The sequence below is a fragment of the Anopheles ziemanni genome, chromosome X (assembly GCF_943734765.1).
Source record: "Anopheles ziemanni chromosome X, idAnoZiCoDA_A2_x.2, whole genome shotgun sequence".
NCBI classification, from domain to species: Eukaryota; Metazoa; Arthropoda; class Insecta; order Diptera; family Culicidae; genus Anopheles; species Anopheles ziemanni.
Window position 1 is genome coordinate 16971675 of NC_080707.1, and position 16212 is coordinate 16987886.

The 16212-nt window shown below is 48.3% G+C and overlaps 1 protein-coding gene across 1 annotated transcript; it reads right to left on the reverse strand.

Annotated features, from left to right (window-relative positions):
- Positions 1–244: 244 nt before the first annotated feature.
- Positions 245–9293, reverse strand: LOC131291203 (ectopic P granules protein 5 homolog). Its single transcript, XM_058320394.1, has 15 exons — positions 9097–9293; positions 7644–8889; positions 7146–7477; positions 6277–7066; positions 5538–6103; positions 5320–5446; positions 3800–4579; positions 3500–3709; positions 3151–3300; positions 2619–3051; positions 2105–2506; positions 1798–1987; positions 1376–1708; positions 830–1228; positions 245–764 (listed from the first exon to the last, which is right to left on the reverse strand). Exons 1-15 carry the CDS (start codon positions 9291–9293, stop codon positions 245–247), a joined length of 6675 nt encoding a protein of 2224 aa, XP_058176377.1.
- Between the last annotated feature and the right edge of the window lie 6919 nt (positions 9294–16212).

Here is a 16212-nt window from a genome sequence, read left to right on the forward strand (position 1 = left end):
AATATGATATAAAATCAGTTCTATATATGAAAAAGATCAAGTGTTGCGCCAACAATGTGCAAACACGGGTGTCTACTATCACTAGTATGGCTCAAATCACATCGTCAGCCTAGTAAGATGGCTTGGTAATAGTTCATAAATCTACCCTCTGTCACGCTACTTCCTTAAGGCCCCCTGTCTTTCGTCGCCGGACGAATGTTTTTGATTTGATTATAGTAAAGCTAAGCATATGATGACATGTCATTTAATGACCCCCCAAGGCGTGGAGGACGGTGGAAAGAATTTGCGCCGCACGGGAATCGAAGGTATTACAAATCTTGACAGCCAGGGCCATCGTCGCGTCGAGCTCAAGCTGGGGCGGAAGACTCTCCACCAGCTCTTCGATTTGTTCGCGAAGCGGAACGGCATCTGGTTCCGCGGTCAACGATCGCAGAGTGTCTGTTGGATCCACCGATGCAGCTCCGCTGTCGCTACCTTCTTTCTCAGTTGCTTGCAGTGTCCGGTACGCGATGCTAATGCAGCAGTTTAACCCCAGAGCAATGGTGCGGTGGGATACGGCCGGTATCTTCTTTCCTGCCATCAGCGTGTGCATGAACCCGCCAAACCAGCCGCGTGGCGAGCACTGCTGCCCGATAAGCGAGAGATACTCGCGGAAGTTTTCCACCAACTCGTTCATGAATGCTGTGTCCGTCGTAGGTGCCAGTGTGAGCAACCCGTACATCATGGTGACCCAGAGCGGATAGATGTGGTACACATCCGTTTCCCTGCGACGAAGAAGGAATCCGTTGAATGCGATAAGAACAAGATGACCCACACCCTTGGTACTTACTTATTCACATTTTTTATGTGTCGTAGCAGTTGTCGCAGCTGAATGTGCTTTTTCGCCGATGTCCCCTGGGAGATGGCAGCGGCATCGCGCCAATGAGCCAAAAAGTGCAGCTGTAGGCAAAGGACATGCCCTTCGCCGGCCAGCAACGGTGGTGCCCATATCTTGGCGACTTTTTCGCTAACGAGCTCCAGTGCCTGCTCCCACGAAATCGTGCCGCCCTCTACAACATTTGCCGATGCGTTCAGGCAGCTGAACAGAGTTACCTCCATAAGAGCCATTAGGTTGGCCGTTCTTTCAGCGAAAAGCTTCATAACACCCAGCAATCCATGCGCCAACGGCTTGCGAATGGAAGCGTGGGTGTCGGACGTCAGCAGTTCGATGAGCGCGGTGGAAAATGGTCTGCAAGCAATGACAGAAAAGTATTCAATAAATACTTAATTTTAAAATAAAGGTGAACTTGAACTAATAAGTCGCTAAAAGCGATGGCTAGCAGAATGGTTGAAATATTAATTTGAAAACATTTCTCATGCATAGGACAATACGTACTGGTGTAGGGACGTGTGTTCGCGGATACCCATCACCATTGCGGTAAGTAAGGCCCGTGCCTCGCGCAGCTGCACTTGGACATGGGCGTCTGTGTTGTCCTCCGGGAGGACGGCCTTCAACGGCCGAATGACAATGCCGAGTATGGTACGCATGGTTTCAGCAACCTGCAGCTTGACATTCGTTACCGCTGCCGTTTTATTGGGTATCGCTGCAACTTCCGCCAACTGGCGCATGGCAGTTCGGATGTAGACCGCACGCTTGACGGTACCGTCGGAATCCACCTTCAGAGGGTTTATCGAATTGCTGCTCACACCCGATACAACCTCCAACAGCCTGGAAGGGAAAACAGCAACAACGACAAGCGAAAACACGTCAGCAGGCAAGAAGAGAAGAAATGGCGATTTCAACGTTTACGAACTTACTCAATGAGGGCCTCATTTAGCTGGCGATGTGGGGCCGTTGGTGAACGCAGCACGATGCTGGATTGAGCGATGAATGTGTAATAATCAATGACCGTTTCCAAGTCCGGGCTGGGCATGTTGGCCCATGGTAGTTGCGCTATATCACCCAGCACCTTCGCGACGGCGTGTTCGAGCTGCTCGTCATGACGCACTGTGAAATCGCATGCCATGTCTACACAGAATATAAGTAGAATATAGCGCGTTCTATCCGTATCGTTTAGCCAGTCGCTATGGAATTGCGTCCACGCGCAGCCTATAAACACGTTACACGCGAATTTGATCTGCTCCGGCTTATTGAGCTTAACCACATTGTTGAGCCACGAAACAAGGCGACTCGCAGGCAGCAGGTTATCCCAAGGTAGCTTCAACAAAGCTGCATGCACCGGTTGCAGCACCGTTTCCGTCACTGGCAAGCCACTAAAGTGTTCACTGTACCACTGTAACACGTAGAAGATTATTTCATCGCTATCTATGACAGACTTTGAATTCTTCTCCGCCATTTTCATCATCGACAGGAACACTTGGACCATCGTGTTGAGCATGTGCGAGGCCAATTTGGCGCCCTCGTTATTCCATGGCATGATAAGCCACGAATCCCCTTTAGCATTCTTTACCGTATAGGGGACCAACCATGGCTCGAACAATCCGCATACGGTATTAAGCGTATGACCTGCCGGGGAAAAACAAAACAAACACACACAATTAAAACCACACACAAAACGGTCAATAACAATAGCTGCAGCAACAAAGTAACGAATAAAAAAAAAGAAGGAAATACTTACGACGCAAATTATTGTGCTTTGCCTGCTCCATGCAGTAGATGTGCGCGAAGGCACTGAACAGCGACGCCACCTCCATTACCCGATGCTGGTAATGCGGGTATAGACCGCTAGCATCGCTGATCTTACCACGCTGATTGCCGAAATATTTAGTGAGCATTTCGATGACACTATCAGCCATTCGGATTAACGGTTCCTTGCTGGCGCTGTTTACCGTGGCCATCTCCCAGTGTGCCACTCGTAGGTCGGCGTCGGCCATCGGCTGGAAAATGGGCGCCATGTCCAACTTTATGCGAATGACGTTAACCAGATCTTGCAGTATCATCGGCGATGTCGCCGTCTTCCCGCACACTGCGGTCAGCATAATCATAAGTACCGGGCAGAAGTTCACCGGGAACGCGTGGAATGCCAGCAGGATCGTATGTTTTACCACGATCTAAAGAGCAAGAGCGAGAGAGAGAGAAAGAGATCAGATAGAGAGTAGTTAAACGGCATAAACGGTCGTTTATCATTGCAAGGCAGGGTGGCACCTTACCCGATAAAACCTCTCGTAGATGTGGGCCGCCTCCGTTCCACCACGACTGTCCTCTCCTTCCATTAACAACGGCCGCGATGTAAACGTGATGAAGCTGGCAATGTCCGACGCATCTGCGTTTGCGTTCGTAAGCCAGTGGGATATATCAAACTGCGATCATAAATGAGAGGGTGGGGAAGAAGCAAGCAAATTTATATTAATATCATACATTTATTAACACTTTACCGTCCGGCCACGAAAAACCCCTGCATCGATTGACCATCGAGCACACCATATTGAAGTGATGATCGATTTGTATCGAGCGGACGATAAAAATGTTAAAAATAAACGGCCAGTGTTCAGAGCGTACCCCGTCGGCTCCGAATAGTTGAATAAACAAAGCCTGCTTTTTCCTGTTGATGCAGGTCGTCAACACATCGTAGATCGCTTTCATTGGCCCCATCGGGATGTCTTCAACGTGCAACAGGTCCGTGACGGTGGTCGGTGGCTTCCGGCGCTGTTTGAAGGTTGTTTTGAGCAGAGTGGCTACCTCCGTATAGGCCAGTTCCGGGTACGATTTCTGTGAGAGTAAACCAGCAATCAAAACATCAAATCCGGGCCAAGAAGCTGCAACTAAAGCTAACGGAATAGAGAAAAAAGGCCTGCTTACAAAACACTGCAGAAAACTATCTTTCACCGCGTAGTTTAGGTGGTCGGCGGAGTCTTCTCGCAGCATCTCGAACGCGGTCCGCAGGAGTTTCATCATGCACGCCATCTTGTTACATAGCACCGATTTTTCCTCGTTGGGCGTTAGGTCTAACAGCAACGACTTCCACAGCATACGACACTGCACGATCTCGTCCATGACGAGGGGCGGCAGGTAGATCGCCGCCTCCACCGTCGACGCCAGGTCGCGCCGATCGTCCTCCAGCCGCTGCACGATGTGTTCGTTGCGCGTGGCAACCTGCACTGGAATGTGTACCGTTCCGGCCCCCTCGCACATGATCGAGCACTTCGCATGCTCGCGCGCGGTGCCCGGCTCGTTCGTGTAGAGAATCTTCGTCTTCTCGAGGATCTCTTGCTTTAAGCGCTTGAACTCGGCGATGGTACGCCAGTACAAGCGCTCCGTGTGCTGATCGATTTTTCGCAGTCCGCTCAGAATCAGTTCCGTCCGCTGGTTGAACGGAAGGTTCAACGCCGCCTGAAGCAACTTCATATCGACCAAGGTTACTTCCGGAATCGGAGCAGGTTTGTTGTAACCCTCCAGCCGTCGTTGGAACACAGCCTCGCGTTTGTCCGCAGCAGGCCGGATGGCTGCTGCGGTACAGTCTGCCAGCGCACCCGCCGCCGGAAGCTGCATGCCCTTACGGTACGCGGCGATCCACTGCTTCTGGGCTTGGGATTCCTTCGTTGTCTGTACGCTGGAGTCGACCAGGTCTAGCCACAAATCCTACAATAACAATAAAAAAGCATTATATGAGAGAAATCAGACTTTCAATCAATATATAATAACTTAAATAATAAATAACTTAAAAGATTCTGCGATTGACAAGAGGTTACGGTTACGGAATCAGTTCGAATGGGAAACAATCTAATACCATAAACCAAGTCATTGAATTCTGCACTTCAACATCTATACTCTACTCCAAATGTTGTGAAAAGTGGAATCTTCAAATAAATTGAAAGAAATCGGAAGCATTACTTACAAACACTCAGCAGCATCTTCATATTGTCTCATGAAAGGAATATGTCTAGTACCTGGGATTGACACTCGATAAAAAGCTAAACATATCGATATCACATACCTAGAAAACACGGTCAGTTAATGTGAAAAAATCTTTCGTGCCCTGTATTGTTTTCTTAACAGCAAAATCAAAACACAACTTTAAAAACAAACTTCTGCTCTATACTTCATTAATTAAACCAATTTTATGTGTCTATGTGTGTTTCTTTTTATGTGTTTTCTTTTTCAAATGTAAACAATTTTGCACTCCATTCCATTAAAACGCCACCAAGCAATATCCATTTTGAATTGATTAGGCTCAAAACGTTATTCACAAATAATGAGGAAAGTAGAGATCGAATCCGTTAAAAATCCCTTATTTATGTATTATGTACAAAACGAATTACACGCAAATATACTGTTTCTACTTCGGCACGATCAGGAAAATATTCCCTCTCGTTGCTTACCTGTTTGCCAGCGAAGGCCATTTTCAGCCGCGGCACGCAGTACTGCGCTGGAAGCCGGTCTAGATCGGCGGCCGACATTCCGTTGAGCTGCCGATCCGCCAGCCAATGGGCGAACATTTGGAAGGTGCTGCGGGTGAAATCCAACAAGCAAAGGTAGAGCAGATTAACATCGAATACTATTTAACAGGCCATTTAAGCAGTGTGCGGTTAAATCGTACCTTTGCAAACGTGCATACAACGCCCGCACGCTCCGGCCCGTCGCGCTGGATGAGTCGCGCTGGAGGTTGGCATAGTGTGCCTCGGCCCAATGCAGACGCTTCTTTACGTCCACCACCAGCGGCACGTCCACCGTCAGCAGCCGGTCTGCCACACCGTACACGGGAACGTCCTTCTCGTGGCGCGCCAGCAGGATGGTAAAGAATCGCTGACAAAGCAGCGGAAACAGTGGATGGGCCGGCTCGGCTTGCGAAATCACACGGGCCGCCTTGTACAGGACCAGCATGTGCGGTACGGGTGTGTATTGCAGCTGCAGAGCTGCGCCTACTTGCGCGAGCGCCGGCTGTATCGCCAGCGAGCTGTCGGCATCCAGCTTGTACAGCAGCTCCGGCCATAGGCCCGTTTTAACCTCCATCTGATCATGCTCGATCTCGAGCGCCAGCAACACGAGTGCAATGTGATCTACCGACATTTCGAGAAACAGCGCTGGTGGTGATGGGACGGGACTAAACATACTAGCGATCTTATCTACCAGTGGCCTCGTGCGCCGGGGTGGATTTGCAGGGTCCTGCGAATGGCGCGAATAACAGTGATAAGTCGAGTGTTGGTCGTAGATCGATATGCGCCAAATCACATGGATGTAAAAGTAAGGTACAGATAATTAAATGTAAAGAGAGTAGGCTTAATGGGCGAGTCTCTGTTCAAATGCAATGGGGGAGGCAAATGAAAAATTTAACTTACCTTCAGCATCGGCGTCAGTGTTTGACGCATTTGTGCCCATGCGTCGCGGTGCTTGAGAGCGGAGCACGCCACCTCGTTTAACAGACTCAAGCCCGCCAAATCGGTGGCAATATCCTTGGACGCGCGCACGATGCATTCTGACCAAAACTTGACCAGAACTGCCGGTGACAAGAACCCGTAGCGACGGTACTGGCTGATCTGGGTTAGCACCATGGCCCGCAGGCTGGGACGCTCGCGTCCGGCATTCGACGCCGGTGGATTGCTATCCTGCTGGATGAGCGGTCGCATCAGCTGCAAAAACTGATCGTTCCCCGTCAGTGACCAGGGACAGGAGGCAACCAACGGTACAACCAACTCGAGGCAGCGAATCACAAATCTGGGATCGTTCGGCGTGTAGAGTGTTTTTAACAACGGCAACCCCTCGAGACAAAATATGGGCACCCAATGGCCGGTGGTGGTAATGAGCAGCGCGGCAAGTGATGAAACGCTGCATCGCGCGGCAATGCCCGAGTGCAGGGTCGGCTCGTCGGACAGGTGGCGCACGAAGCGTTCATCGAGTGCACGGGCCGGGTCTTGCAGTGTGCGCTGCACATCCGCCGTCGGCTGGTCCATTGCATGCACACGACAATGCATCAGAATAGTACGACAGCGTATCTCGAACTTGGCAAAATCCAGGTAATCCGGCGCCGACTTGTCCACGTAGATCGTCTCGGCGAGCCGCCGGCAGGTAACGACGATCTTTCGCACCATCTCGAGCTGCCACTCCCGCGGTACAGCGAGTTGACCAGAGCTGAAAAGAGAAAAAAATAATCCCGATAAATAAGTCACCATCATGAGCCGCCCCGCGTCGTTGCTTTGTGCCAACCTACCTGTTCTCGCCGTAGTAAATGCTACACAGCAGATGCGCGGCTACCTTATGCAGCACCTTCGCCAATGGGAAGCACTCGAACCAGCTCAACAATACATCCATATCCTCCTTGTTGGGGGTCCATTGACGCAACGGGAGATTGTCAGCACTGAACATGGCCAGCAAGTTGTCTTGCAACTCCACGCTCTCCGATTGCACTAGCTTCGAACGATTCCAGTCGAACAGCTGAAGACCGGTTGAGATCAACTGGGGATAGTTGCTGATCATCACACGCAGCTGATCAAGAACGTATTGTATCTTTAATTGCTCGCATGGATCAACGGTGATGAGAAGCTAGAGATAGAAAAAGATAGAAAATGAACACAAAGTTAGTTTGGTAAAATTGAAATAAATTAAATATGACTTTCATTAAATTAAGATAAAACGTTTGCGATGAGTGCAAGAGTAAGAATATTTTATCCAAAAAAGCAGTAGTAAAATACTATTATCACCAGCTTACCTTCATTAACGTGTCAGCTATTTTGCAGACGAACTCAAACCGGTCACTGTGCACCTTCTGCGCAACAGCTATGTTGGTCATCAACATTAGAACGTAATAAAATTCATCGTTTCCGAGTTCTTTTAGTACGTTCTCAGGCTGTTCGTGGTTGCGAGTGTGATACGTATGATCCATCAGTACAGATGATTCACCGAGCTGCCCTGATATGAGCTCGTTAAAAATGCGCCCAACGGTCTTTTGCGTCAGCTTGTCGAATGGAAGCGACACTAGGTACTGCCAAAGGGCATTGGTACGCACCCGGTACAGCTCGCTGACAGTTTCGTAAAAAAACTTGTTGTACTCGACCACCATGTGCCCCTGGCTGAGCGGATACAGTTGGGCTCGTCGTAGCGGCTCCTCCAGTAGCCAGTTTGTATACGAGACGGTGTGATCGATGAGTCGTCCCAGGCGTTTGGTGAAATTACGGTATCGATCGAGCGAGCCGTAGGTGCTACATCCGGTCAGCAGCGTCTGGGTGAACTCGGCGGCGGTGACGATACCGTAAAGGCAGTTGGTATTCAACATGAACTTTTTGAGCGTCTGCATTAATGTTGAGATTGGCAGCTGGTCCAGTAATGCGTTCATGTCGTCCTCCGTGAGCGGGTGAAGCATGCGTTCGACGGTGGCATCTTCGCCCTCACCATCGCTATCGACCCAGGTGAACTGTTCTTCCTCATCCAACGCACCAGCGGAACGGAAGAGCGAGTTACGCTGTACAACCGGGCGCATCATAACATCAACAAGGGTTAGCGTTTTCCGCAATTCTTGAAGTGTCAGTGCCTCGTCCAAGTTGTCTGCTATCGGTATAAATTGAACCAGATCTACGGCCCAAGACTTTATACCACCAGGCAGCCGCAGGACTTGGCACAGGACGAACAGCCGATAATGAATGTTCGCGTTTTGCGTAAAACGACCGCACACAAAACGGAACCACGAACGAAGATCCCGCTGGTAAGGGCAACTTTCGCGCAACGTGCAGGACTGGCTGGCCGCTTCGATCCGCAACACCTCCGCCAGCACCGTAATAATGTCCGTTCGCTCCTCGTAGTCCGACTGGCCAAAGGTGCGGGCAAAGTAGTGCTGCAAATCCGTCCGCAGGTACTGCCGCTCCATGCTGGCAGCCTTTTCTCCCTTTATCTGCTCATCAAGGGTGGTCGACAGCGTTTGCAGCACTGACTCGCCGCGAGACCCGTCGTAAACAGCGAATCTGAAAAAGAAATAATGGCAATACAAATTAAACAACATGGATGATGAGATGTGGAGAGCAGTGTCTGCAGTCTGCTGTGCCTCCTCTTTAAGACGGCCATTTCATGCTGCACACAAACGCCCTCTAGTAATGGGAAAGGAAACTCTCCAACATGGATGATGTGATGGCTATAAAGATGCAACGCGAGGAATATGAAAGGCTACTTACGTGCGCTTGACTTTAGCCTTAACTTCCCGCCGATCTTGGCACACACCGGTTGCCTCGAAAACGCGCTCCTCGAGGCTCCATATTTCGTCTTCCAGGTGTGTCAGCTTGCCCTGCGTGGTCTTTCTTTGCTCGACGAATGGACCGGTGAGCTGATGGTGAAGTCTGCCATACGACTTCAGCTTTTGTAGCAGGTCCATCCGGGACCACCTGTTGTTATCTTTACGTTGCAAATCAACCATTTTTATATGATTAATGAACCAATTTTCGTATTTTTTTAGCCAATTGGCTCCAATACTACTGAAGAGATTGCTCCTCTCTTCGTTTGTTAACGGACGCGGCAGGTTGTTCTCCGGAAAGTCAATTGTGTTGTCTGCAGTAATCTGTGCTTCGCTGTTCTCTAATATTGGTAGATCCGGAAATATTTTAAAAAACAGTGGCTCTTCATCCGGCGGAGCGCTGGCTTTAAAATCGATTGCCGACGCAACGCTAGCTCTTTCCGGATTGGCTAACGGCGGAGCGCTAGCTACAGCTTCGTTGGATGGTGGAACGCTACTAGCTTCAGGTGGCGGAGTTTCAAATGACGGAGAGATAGCTACAGGCTCTTTAGGTAACTCAGAATTCGTTGGCGAAGTTATTTGAACGATTATTTCAACAGATTTATCAGGTTTTGGTTCGGAAATGATTTCTTGTGGAACGTAGACTGATCGCGATTGCTCACAAGCACGGCCTGCTGAAGACTGAATGCATGCTGTGAGTTGTACATCGTTAACATCGCGTTCCTGTGAAAGACTAACGGTCAAAGATGGCGTCGATTCCGATCTTTCTCTCTTTGGCTTGCGAGACTTCTACTCGATGAAGAAATGCAGACAAATATGACAAATAAAATAAAGATAAACATAGAATTATTAAACACATATATTTTAGGTATCCATTTCTAACAGAATTGGTGCTTTATGAATAAATACTAGCTGAAAAATTTACCTTGGCGAGTTTTGGTTTTAGCGCCTCCATTTTGTTGTATGCTGGATGCTGCTTCCACGAATTCGGAGGCTGTGGAAAAGAACAAAGACAGTCAACACCGCGAGAGTGAATTAGACAAAAAACCAAATTGTTACAGCACTAGCAGTTCTACAATTTACCACGGGAAGTACCTAATTTTTACACTTGTGGATCAGAAATTGTTAAAACGTACAGGAAAATGTTAACTTCACTTTCAGCTCTAGCAAAGACGCTTCGTGTTTGTTGGTTTGTTGAACAAAGAAAACAAGATAGCAATTCCTGGTTCACTCTACAATTGACAGCAGGCACTTTTTACGCAGCAAATTGACAGCATCTGCAGTCGCGTTTCGACAACGTGCGGGCTCTGGCGATGTTATTATGGCCACCGAATTCGATTAATTGGCGAATTTCAACTGGAATTTCTTTGTCTTCTTGTGCATAAAATTATAATTGTATTGTTTTACAGCTGAATAGCTTTTCTTAAATCATACACCCAGCATTTACAAACCATGAAACTGATTCAAATAATTATAGTGCTGTTAGTTGTAAAATCTTTTTAAAATAAATCTTAACTCTTAATTTCATAAATGTACACACATAAACACATAAACACACATAAACACACTAATGAATAGCTTTTGCTATCTCACATTGCAAAACGTAATGGTAAATTTATTGCAACAACAGTGATTGTTGAAAACAAATTCAATTTTAGTTTTTAACATACCCGGTTGACAAAAATTTAATTTTTTGATGCTGTCATATAAATACAGCAAGAGTTCAAGCAATCTACCATGATAAATCTTGTTGCAACTATATGACAGCAGCAAAACATTTGAATTTCTGTCAACCAGGTTGTCAACTTTTATGATATCCATTGACAACCACTCATCCGGGCACGACCGGTTCCGATTTTCTTTCGACTGGAACAGATTTGATCAGATGCAACATATTTGATTACTCTAAGTGGAACAATACGCTGAACTGAAACATTAAAAAGATCGGTAAAAGAGTAAATGAGGCCCCGGCCGCCATGTTTTCGATCGTGGCTACACCTCTTGTGGACGTTTAAACTGAATGTATGCAATTGGTGATACATTAATTCGTTAAATTTAACCTACGAGTATTTGAACCGTAGTGTGTACCGTTAATTTCGGCTACGGGCCCCCTTTATTTCTCAAAACTATAACAAACTCTCTTTTTCGGTAGACCTAGCGCAGTCCGCTCGCTTCGCTCGCTGCGGGCGCGCCGCCGTTTCCAAATCATTTCTTCGGCTAAACTCATTGTTTCATGCTGTCAATAATGTGTGGTATAGTTTACTTACTAGTAACTTAATATGTAAAAGTATATTAACCCGCATTCAACCTCCACTGCGTGATTAGTTTAAACCGTTATGGTCTTTTAAGCGAACCGTTAGCGTTCAAAAATTCGAAACGAATGCATGTGTCGCGCTTTGCATAGCTTCAGGCGCTTAATGTGAACCAGTAGGAAGAGGAGAATCTAGCCCGGGGCCTCATTTACTCTTTTACCAAAAGATCAAATAACTGCAAAACCCATTTGGAAGAACTTTGCATTATTACACGTGCGGACAGCATTTTTATCCCAAAAGCCTATCTTGACAGTAAAATTCTGGGCAAAGATGACAGTAAAAGCCCTCGTCTGATAACGGGTATAAACGTAAGTATGTAGTTTACAATAAATTGAGGCACTGAAAAATACCGTCATTGTTGACCTGTCGTGAAAACTGTAAGTACCTTGGATGCTGTCAGTTTTGCAAGTCACTTCAGTAGCGTGTGAAAAACACTGTAATTCAATTGCGGACTAAGCTGCGAGAGCGTATGAGAAGGGTACACCTTTTATCTCATCCGAAGCGTTGCGCCATGCACGGTCCATGGGTTGGTCCCGTTCGCACCATCGTCCGGGATAGGGCAAGCAGTGAACGTGCATCTAGAGCAGCACTACTGAGTGCGGTACTGCTCGCACCGCAGCGTGTGAGCGCCTTTGCTGCGGCGTACCAAAAACCGCCAGCATTACCCCGCGCATCGGCGGGCGACGCAACCCTCGCTTCTATCGATGCGCCGAGCTCGACGGTCGGTACCTCCGGCGAACCGTGCGTCAGTCAGTTTCTGTTCAACCATTCGAGTAATTCGTCTCTGCACGGGCCCGCCACGGGTTTTTTCGGCTGCTGCCATAGCGCAGGTATTGGGAAATTTCGGAACCGTGTTAGCCGAGTGTTGGAAAAATAGTCCTCCACCCAACACCCCACTGTGGTGGCCGCTCGTGCGTACCACGGTTTGTGCGGTCAGTTTGTGCGGGCCTCGCGAGCACCTGTGTGTTGGTTGGGTGTTTGCGCGCACCGACACGCACACGTGTGCTGCCGCTGCGCTGTTAGAAAAGTGAGAGCATGTGTGGATATATAAAAATACGCAATTAGGGACTGAAAACTGGCGGGGTTTTTCCAATGCGGCCCCGGAAAAGTGCATTCCCGGCAACAGGATTTACGCCAGAGTCCGGAGCGTAGCAATTGGATCCGGCGTATGTTTTGCGATAACATCATTCCTGCCTGGAATGGTGCCCCCTTTCTAGGCCACGGTTCGTTGTACGTTCTTCGGGTCGAGTGTTGCGAAATTGGGGATGTAAGTACACCGCTCCTCTACTACCCAAGTAGTGCTAGTTTAGTCGAGGTTGTCGACGATAATAAAGTTCAGAACAAAGCTAGTAGACACTTTATCGACCAAGGCCCATTTCTTCGTCCCCGGTAAAGGACTCGAGATTAGAATGTTCTATTGTCCTTCTTTCGAAGTTTTGTACGTTGAATTTTCACTGCTCCAGAGCTTCATTACCCCCGGCAGCAATCGCGAAAATCTCAATCAATTCTTCACCGGGGAACGGAAGTCGCGGCGACTGACATCAATCAACATCCTCATTGGTGACTGTTTTCCTTCCGGGCTCACATACGTACGATTTTCCCGACGTAACCAGCTGCGTGGCTCCCGCGGACCACTTTCCAGGCCCCACACTTGTATTCATGACTCGCTCTGGTGTGTGTGTGTGTGTGTGTGTGTGTGGGGCAGATTTTCACCATTTTCCAGGACCCGCGCGCTCGACACACACGCGAAGGTGAGGCAAACCGAGAGAGTGGGAAAATGTGACTTCGGTCGCCTTCACGTTGACGGACTGCATCGAATACTCCGGTGTACCATCAGGAGGGGTTCAAACGGAGCAGGGGAAACAACGACACTTGCCCTCTTTTGCGTCGTTCGAGTAGAGCTCGGAGACTCTAACGCCGGGCACGGTGGATTTCCCCAACTTTCCTGCTCCTTTTGTCGTCCCTTTTCCTTTTTTTTTATTAGTACCTACCTATGGCAGCGGGTCGACTTTTCACCAGTCATCCCTGATTGTGTGTCTGTATTTTTCATCCTTTCAACGACGCACCCTCCATGTTCCCACTGTTTGTACGGCCTTTTTCCAGCGATTTGTGGCTCAAATATGAATGTGTGGCGTCATGGCGTTCCTGCGACGGAAGCTTTGAACATCCGGAGGAGGGTTCCAGCCTGATGGAAGGAAATGTCAGCTTGAACGTCACTTGTCAGTTTTTAAACAACCAAAGAAGCGATTCGCAAGTAGCAGAAGTGGGGTCGTGGAGACAGTTGCAGTAGCAATGCGGTAGAAAACTAGAAATTAAAGGCTTTCCCGAACACCCTATCAGCACTGTTTTTGATTTTCTGGGCATCAAGATATTGTAGAGTTTTTCCAGCGTGCGTTTGACACATTTTTGTTCGTTTATCCTACAAATTCTTTCCCCTTCTTGCAACGTGATTAAATACATTTTCTCTTCTTATTCTGCACCAACAGATGCGATCGAAAAGTGTTTGTCTATGAGTTGCACCAATCATCCCTTCATCGCCATCAGTAGCTACAATCAACCGCTGGCGGGCAGGCAAAGCTTCATTGCGGCCCAGAGGCAACTACAATCTGCTATCCGCCTCCGGAGTGCCACAACAGCCCCGAAGGTAAGTCTATTTGGGCCGGCGATGGAAAGAAGTGCCTCAGGGCGGTGTAAAAGGGAAAGCAGTATAGGTACTAGGGACTTAGAAGAGTTGAATCCAGCGTCTAGCTTCATGTTTTTCACTGCAAGTCTCCCAACATAGCCATTGTTTCCCTGGCACAAGCAGTCCCAGAATGTTGCGGTATTTGGCATTGCGTGAACCCGTTGTAGCTGCACCAATCGTTGAGCAAGTTTAGGAAAACAGCCTTAAAAATATAACGCCTTACTGGTTCGAGGATCGATCAACTGTGCATTCCGCGGTAAATACGACTCTTTCGACGCGTTTTGTTGACATCCCATAGAAAAAGTAAACAACGCACTGGAAAAAGCGAAGACCGCGAACAGAGAACTTCTCTGTTTGATCATAATCTATCTAACTTCGGTAAACAATAACAAACATAAATGAAACCGACGATAGAACTTCAAGGACGCTTCTAACGACGTTAAACTTTTGCATTGATATGGTTTCCAGCCAGTTCCAGGTCGGCGTCGCATCAGAGCGGATGGTTAGCAGTGCACGAGGTTCCTGAAAAGGGTTAGCTGAAAAGTAAGGTTATCTTAGGCACGGCCGCGTGGTGTCGCCGAGCTGGAGCTCAAGTCAGAGAAATCCTAGCCGACGCACATCTCGTGCTGTTTGAGTAATCAAGCGGATCACGAGTTTCGTGCGATCTGACAAACGGAAGGAAATATTCCTTTCGTTACGGCGGGTGAACAGCCGCATTTTGACTGCGCACTAGCGTGGTTGGCTAGCAGTGCTCCTGGCCGCATGGTGGCAGTCAAAAGGCGACGCCTACAGAAAATCGAAAACCACAGAAAATCAGGACATATGGCCTTTAGTTGCCAGTCCTAAACCAATAGAGGTCTATGTCTCCAGGTTAGCTTGCGAAGGCCCAGGAAGCTGGATTCAATAGCCGTACTGGAGTAAATCCTCGCCGAATTGAAGAAGAAGAAGAATGGTTTCCAGCAGTTCCGTTTAGTCCACTACGGTATGCAACAGCAAACATTTGGTTTTATTTCGTTAATCTTTCGATGAAAATGTACAAAATCGGCACTTTCATTTGGTTTGTTGTGTTTATGTTATTTGATTTTATGCAACGTTTAACTAATTCTCCTGGTTCGCTTTGTCGAGAGTCTGCACGGATACCCGAATGACGTATTCTTGTTTACTTTTTGCATGTGATTTGGACACTGCACGTCGAGAAAGTTGTCGTTTCGGAGTGGCCTGATATGTCCGGTATTTATTTTTTTAGTAGATACCAAATTCCCAATAAGTTTGCAATCTAGCCTCGTATGGAAAAAGTCTTGTATAGTGTGGGCAGCCGGGATCCATAGGTGCCTTCCGTACCTGGCATTCATACTAAAGGTTTTTCGTAGGGCAAGTCCAAAAAAAAGTGTGGGCGGGAACCGATTCCTTCGCAAACACTTTGCAATGGCGTGCATTTGCAAAACCAGAACCTTTTATCGGACATGAAACCCGGGAATGGCCGCGTTCCACCCTCTCTATCGCGAGTTCAGACAGACTGTATATTGCGAAGTCGCTACCGGTTAGAACTGTCGAAAAAATGGGGGTAATGAACCGCGATAGCGCCATCCTCGCCCGTTACCGTTGGTTTGTTGTGTTGCTTTGGCGTGCAGTGGAGGCCGTGCTTTTGACGTGCCAACACGAGGAAGGGGGTTGGCATGTGTGTTTTACAGAGCGCTTGCCACTTTCCCAACTTTCCCCTAAGCGCGCGCGGAGGCCCAGCGGGCTCAAATTTCCACCGCGGTGGTGGTCCGGGAAGGGGGTTTTCCTCGAAAACGGTGGCTTTTTAGAACCGACGCGAGCTCGAAAGCGGTGCCTCGAAAATGGAAAAAATAAATAAACGTGAGGTCCGCCTCAGTCGTGTGGCTTCCCGTGTTTTTGAAGGTGCGAGTAGGTTTTACGAGAGAGGGAGTGTTACCTAACCTAGTTTGCCAAAGGGAGGGGGGGTGTACCCTTAAGGGGCTGACGGACGAGGTGTGGATTGCTGCTTCCGCGCGCCGAACTGGACTGGTGGAAGCCCTACGCCTGCTTTCGATGCGGCTATTTT